This window comes from Ictalurus furcatus, chromosome 7 (genome assembly GCF_023375685.1).
Source record: "Ictalurus furcatus strain D&B chromosome 7, Billie_1.0, whole genome shotgun sequence".
Lineage (NCBI taxonomy): Eukaryota > Metazoa > Chordata > Actinopteri > Siluriformes > Ictaluridae > Ictalurus > Ictalurus furcatus.
The window spans coordinates 11966969-11972968 of NC_071261.1; the positions used below are offsets into that span (position 1 = coordinate 11966969).

Genomic DNA, 6000 nt, shown 5'->3' on the forward strand with positions numbered 1-6000 from the left:
AACCCCAGTCCTGATGACCAAACAACTAAAATATCATGAACAGTATATCATAAGCAAACTATAACGTTAATGAACACACCTTATTCTAACCTTTATAAACCTGCATGTTCACGCATTAACCAAAGCTTTCCACACAAGACGAAAGAAAATATCTTCATCATTACTGTCTGTGATAAACTATCTGATCTGAGCGGACACGGGGGATTAAAAGGACTGATTAAACACTCTCTCCAGACCTCCTTTACTGATTACAGTGTTCACTGATAATATTTTTTTTAAAACTGATCTCCAGCTCGAATATCCCCTTTCCTCTAGCCACTAATCACTCCTTACCAGTACCGGCCCACATCATTTTCTGGAACAGGGTGAAACACAAGCCTTCTGCTCTCTTCATATTTATTTTCTGCACCACGTAGCTGCTCTCCGCAGGCTCTCTTTGGCTGAATTAGTTATCATTATTACATTTTAGCCATACATATTCTGAGAAATCCTAATTCATGAGCGACGATTCTTCTTCCTACTGGCAGGTGCCAGTGCCACTGCTGAGTGGTTGCTCGTTGAGAAAATTCCCTAACGAATGAATAACAAATTTCTGTTAAGCACACATTGGACATGAACTTGATCATTCAGAATTGCAACAAAATTTGATTTTAACCCCCTTTTGAGTGAATTACGTTCAGTCTTGGTTTCATAACCAAGATTATGCGAACGCTGCTATGAATAAATCGCCATTTCAAAAAAGGCTTCGTTTGCTTGTTTCTAAGACAATAACCAAAAAGTTCTTGGTCGTCTTCTTTGAGAAGTCAGTGGATTTGTCTGTGCATAAAAGAGAATTAATCATGGGCGAAAGTCAATTGCTCTGCCAGAGAAGCCCCACACTGAGCATCCGTGCAGGAGGTCTGCATTGATCACCAACTGTCGATCGAAGTGCAAAGCCATTTGGGATTTCAGCACTTCGCCGGAGACTCACTGCCACTTCTCATCACCGAGCAGGATTTTCCGCGCAGACCTCGGTGTTGGGAGAAAAAAAAAAACCCAAGCAGCACAAAGAAGAAAACAATCCAGGTTCATCGATAGCACAGGGAGCAAAGGGTTTCAGTTGGGCTTGGGCTGTTATTGTTAATGGCAGGTGGCTATTGAGCGGCTTGACCGGGGTAGATTGTGATTAATGGGACTTGCAGGAGTTGTGGGTAATTTTACTCGTATGGTTCCTTCCTTCGTTCCAGGTGCATTTCAGAGGTTTTAGTGGATGGCCCTAAACACCCGGCACTGCCGAAAACGCATTCGAATGAAAATAGGAAGCTGGCTCGGGGTTATAATCTACAGCTGCAATAGAGAAGTTGTTTAAACTTTAAAGTTTAGGATGCTGGATAGAACAAAAACAGTCTAACACACACACACACAGCGCTCTGGAAAATGTCAGCAGTGTTCTAAATGCCACTGATTAAATTTCAGTCACATTTGCTTCTCTCATTATTCGTACGTTTCAATTTTCAATGCATAATGACAGAAGATTGAATGATAAAAGCATCACAGAAAAAAAAACAACAAAAAAAAAAACAAGCGCATCGAACAAAATGTAGAACACAGACTGCAGGTCTATCGTATTTCAATCCAATTTAATTGAAATAAGTCCAGGCTTAGTACATTAACTCACAGAAAGTAACTCTAATAAATAAAGAAAAAAAGGTTTTAAAAAAAAAGATAGGCTACTTCAAACAGCATCATTCAGTTTCCTGGCTTTGACTAGGACTCGACGGACATATCTTATTATTATTATTTTCCCTTTAAAGAAATGAGTGCTTTTACAGGCAAATAATCAGCGATGAAGCAGAGTTACTGTTACCACCCTCGAAGTGAATTATCCTGTAACGGCGTATTAGAATGAGCGTGTTAATATAAACCTGCGGTACGCAGTCGCACTACTGGAAGTATTTGAGAATTCAACAGCATCGTGGCACAAATTAGGTGACGGATAACAAATGGTTTCATCGATACAATTGGTTAAAAAGTTCATTTCCAGTAAAGAGTGTTTTGAGATTGGAACCAGAGGGATTATTGTTCAAGCCTCTGCGTTTTTACACGTTGGTCTGGGTTTCCTTTCAGTTTGGTAAGAGAGAGATGTTTGTTTTGTTTAGTTTTTTTTTTTAATGGAAATGAAAGTCCTCAGTAGAAAATCAATAGTCTAATCATTTTCACAAGGAGGTAACAGTAACTCTGCTTCGTCACGTTGATGATGTTTTCCATAAGAGCAGTTTTATTCCTTACGTAACTATTCGTTCACTGTTTTTCTTAACAGATATAACAGTCATTTGTGTTGTGTTGTCAGAAGTCGAACGGCCTGGCGGTCATGGGATTCTGACTTAATCATCCGATGGATGTGTTACAGCAAGGAAACCTGCATTACGGTAACTGAAACACGTTTGATACGCGTTATGACAACCAAGGACGTGCACTTACACTGTGGTCAATAATGCTGATGTATCCCTGCAGAGGTGGCGGAGGAGGCGCTTTGTGCGGTTTCTGGGTGGACGCAGCAGAACTTCCAGCGTTGTTGTTGTTGTTGTTGTTGTTGATATTGTATATGAAGAACAAGCTGGTGCACATGGTGATGGCCAGAAACACGGCTGCTCCATGGCGCTGGGTGGACATGAAATAAAACAATTTCCTATTAGCAAAACGTTTTTTAAACGTTTTTTTGATTTTGGGTGCACTGTGAGTAATTCCCAGACAAAAAGGTGTGTCCGAGCTCAAAATTTTGGCATTTGCTACTCTGGCATGTTGCCAAATTTTAAAGCTCAGCATGCAGAAGAGTTGAAAGTTCTACAATTTAAAAATTCATCAACTGTGTTTTTATGTTTGTTTTGTAGTTGTTGTTGCTTTTGTTTTGCAAGAGCTATAAAAGAAAATAGATGGTAAACTACATGGGTGTAGTTCAAGGTTTCAAATTGGACATCCACTACATTCATGGACGTAACCACGCATACTTTGGAGGGTCGTGTACCCCCCAATGTTGAGGAAATACCAATCTGTCCCCCCCAATATACAGTAGAAAATATTTTCTATATGTCCCCCTTTAATGAACCCTGCCAACAGATCTGTCTTTTCTTCATCTATTCTATTTATTTATGTCTATTCCTTTTTAATATATTTCCGTTTGTTAAGGAAAATATGTGTGTACCCCCCCTCCAATTGTACACTTGGTTGAGCCCATACTCAACGCAAGTTCGTTGATATATTTTAGCAGCTCAGTCTGTAAGAAATGGAGACAGCAGCCAAGCGTAGAAAAGTGCAGCAGAGCATACAAGCTTTTTTCAGAGAGTAAGTAACTAGATACCTACATAGTAGGTAACCTTAGCTTAGTATAGAAGGCATAATACCATGGCTTGGTTTGTTCTTAAGAATGTCAATTAACTTTTTATATTTGCACACCCATGAAGTAGGCTAGGCTAACGTCAGTTCCGGTTTTTGACCATTAACGTTACACTCACTTGTATATCCTCCCGCTGAGTTCATTGTGAACCCTCACGTTGTGACAGACTGTTATAAATGCGAGTGAAAGTGAGGAAAGTTGCACAGCATTTCGTTCCTTTACACTACATTTGGGCTAAGGACAACTAAGTGATTTTACAAATATAAGGCTCAGCATAATGCTGAGATGTGCTAGCTTGGCAACGAGAGATATGGAACTAACGTCTGAGTTGTGGCCATATTGTAGTTCTCCATTCAGAACTAGTTATGGCAGTTTGTCTTTAGAATTAAGAAAAGAAAACTCCAGTACTCTTTACATAGCTAACGTTTCAGGTTACCGCTATATATTGTTGTACACTTTGTACACTTATTACATAGCAAGCTAAACAGCATGATGACATTAACATAATAAATGACACCAGTTACACAAACAGAATATTCAGTTTATCAAGTTAAAATGATCATCTAAGTCAGTCATTGCTCTTCTGGGAAAATAATGGTACCTGGTCACAATGCAGGCAGCACAGCATTGGTTGGGAGCATCGGGGAAATTGTATTTACAACATATAATGTTGAATTTAGTTTCATAGGTAGCCATCCTTTCTAAGTTGGTTTAAAAGTCGTGATTGCGTGTTTAAATGTTAGCGTGTGTGGTTTGCCTGCACACATCTTAGCTCGCCTCTACTTGGTGTGGTAGGTTTCATGGTAGGTTATGGAGCAGAGAATAAATCTGCCCACAGGACGTCCACAGAATCCTACAATTTCCCCATGCTGTGGGAGCTTCTATCACTCAGAAATCACGTGAATTCAAACGGTAACTGTAATCCTAAAACTATGTTCTAAATATGCGAATTTTCAGTATCAAACTTTGGATGTTGGGGTATGTCCATACCATGGTTACGCCCTTGACTACATTTCTCACACATAAACAACCTTTATATAAGTTAGGGCTTAGGTTAACCAGTCGTCATTATAGTGCTTCCAGAATTCAACTAATGTTCATCCATGGTCCTAGCATACACTACACATGTCGTTTAAAAGAGGTTTGGAGATGTACTACTGTACCTTGTACCTTTTGTCTTTTTTTTTTTGTTGTTCCAATACTGACAATATAAACATTCTCACAGCTTAAAAATGAGACTTCCACTACTACACTGTCAAACAAAAGGCTTCTAAACTATACATTTCCTTACTACTGGTGTAGTTAGTGTGTATCTTTGACATTGTAATTTAAAAATGGAGATTTAATGCACATAACTGGAACTAGTCTTCAGCTTTTAGATTAGTACACCTCAGTGACAAGTAAAGGGATCGATTAGTTTAGATAGATAGACAGATATACACAACCTTATATATAGCACATGCAATAAGTGCAATAAAAACAACAAAACTACATGGCAGGTAGCTTACCGGTTGCTTTACGAGTCATTATAGTTCACGTGCATTGAGCTACGTTTATATCAGACTGCTCTGTGTTATGAAGTTGAATATAAACATATAAATATTTATATAGGCAACACTTGCAGTAGGTTACTATTGCGCACAGTGCTGGCCGTGCAATTACGCGTTCGCCCGAAAAAAACAACAACAACGCGCGCGTCGCGTGCAACCGCCGAACGCGATTAAAGTAAAAGTGTGTTAAGTGTTGATGAGGTGCGGTTCTATTGTTCAAGCAAGGAACGTGCTACAAAGAACGAGTTACAGTGACACCAAACCGACCCGCACCGACCACGCAACCTTTTTTTCTTTTTGAAATTAAAGTGCACGGATATGAAATATTACCGTCGCTGTCCTCATTTTGCTGCAGTGTTTCCCGCGAGCGGCGCATTCAGCTCCACTTTGTTCTGAAAACAATGCACGGGATTATGTTGAGACCCAGAGCACCATCATCATCATCATCATCATCATCATCATCATCTTCTCTCTCTCTCTCTCTCTCTCTTCCTCTTCTCCTCTCTCTCTCTCTTTCACCGCCTTGAGTGCGAGCGTGTGTGCGTGCGTGCGCGTGTGTGTGTACGCTCGCGCCTCTGCCTCACTTCTCATCCTTCACTAGGGCTCGAGCAGTAAGCAGATGTTGCCTTGCTTCATGGTCTAAAAGCCCGCTGAGTTAAATACACAGTGTTTCCAGTATTCATTTAAGCTAACAGTTCAACTCTTTACCTTTATTTTTTCTTTCTTTTCTTCTTTTATTTAACTTTCTTTTTTTTTAACAACTCGTTCCTTTCACCGTTTAAACCGAGACAAAAAAAAATGAAAGCCGTTCTGGTAACAATTTACAATTTTTATTTATTTATTTATTTATTTATTTATTAACATCTTTAATCACCTCAGGAAATATCAAAGTTTTTGGTACCCATGTCTTGGAATGATCTGGAAAACTCGCGTTTTGTCCAGTAGGATGCGGCTAATCTGATCACGTGATCGATTGATTGCTATTCAATAAGCTTTGCTAGCATTTTTTTTTTTTCAGCAGCCAAAAATATCACAATGACTTTTAATTCTTTCCCAATTCTCCAGACTGAGCTGAAT

The 6000-nt window shown here is 39.4% G+C and overlaps 1 protein-coding gene across 1 annotated transcript in view; it reads right to left on the reverse strand.

The window, feature by feature from the left end:
• The window catches only part of st6galnac5a (ST6 (alpha-N-acetyl-neuraminyl-2,3-beta-galactosyl-1,3)-N-acetylgalactosaminide alpha-2,6-sialyltransferase 5a), a 28025-nt gene extending 22353 nt beyond the window's left edge, over positions 1-5672 (reverse strand). Inside the window, exons 1-2 of the mRNA XM_053628430.1 lie at positions 5254-5672; positions 2461-2640 (exon numbers count right to left, since the gene is read on the reverse strand). Of these exons, the coding sequence (XP_053484405.1) occupies positions 2461-2640; positions 5254-5268 (195 nt within the window). The 5' untranslated portion in view covers positions 5269-5672. The remainder of the gene's footprint in view (positions 1-2460; positions 2641-5253) is intronic.
• Between the last annotated feature and the right edge of the window lie 328 nt (positions 5673-6000).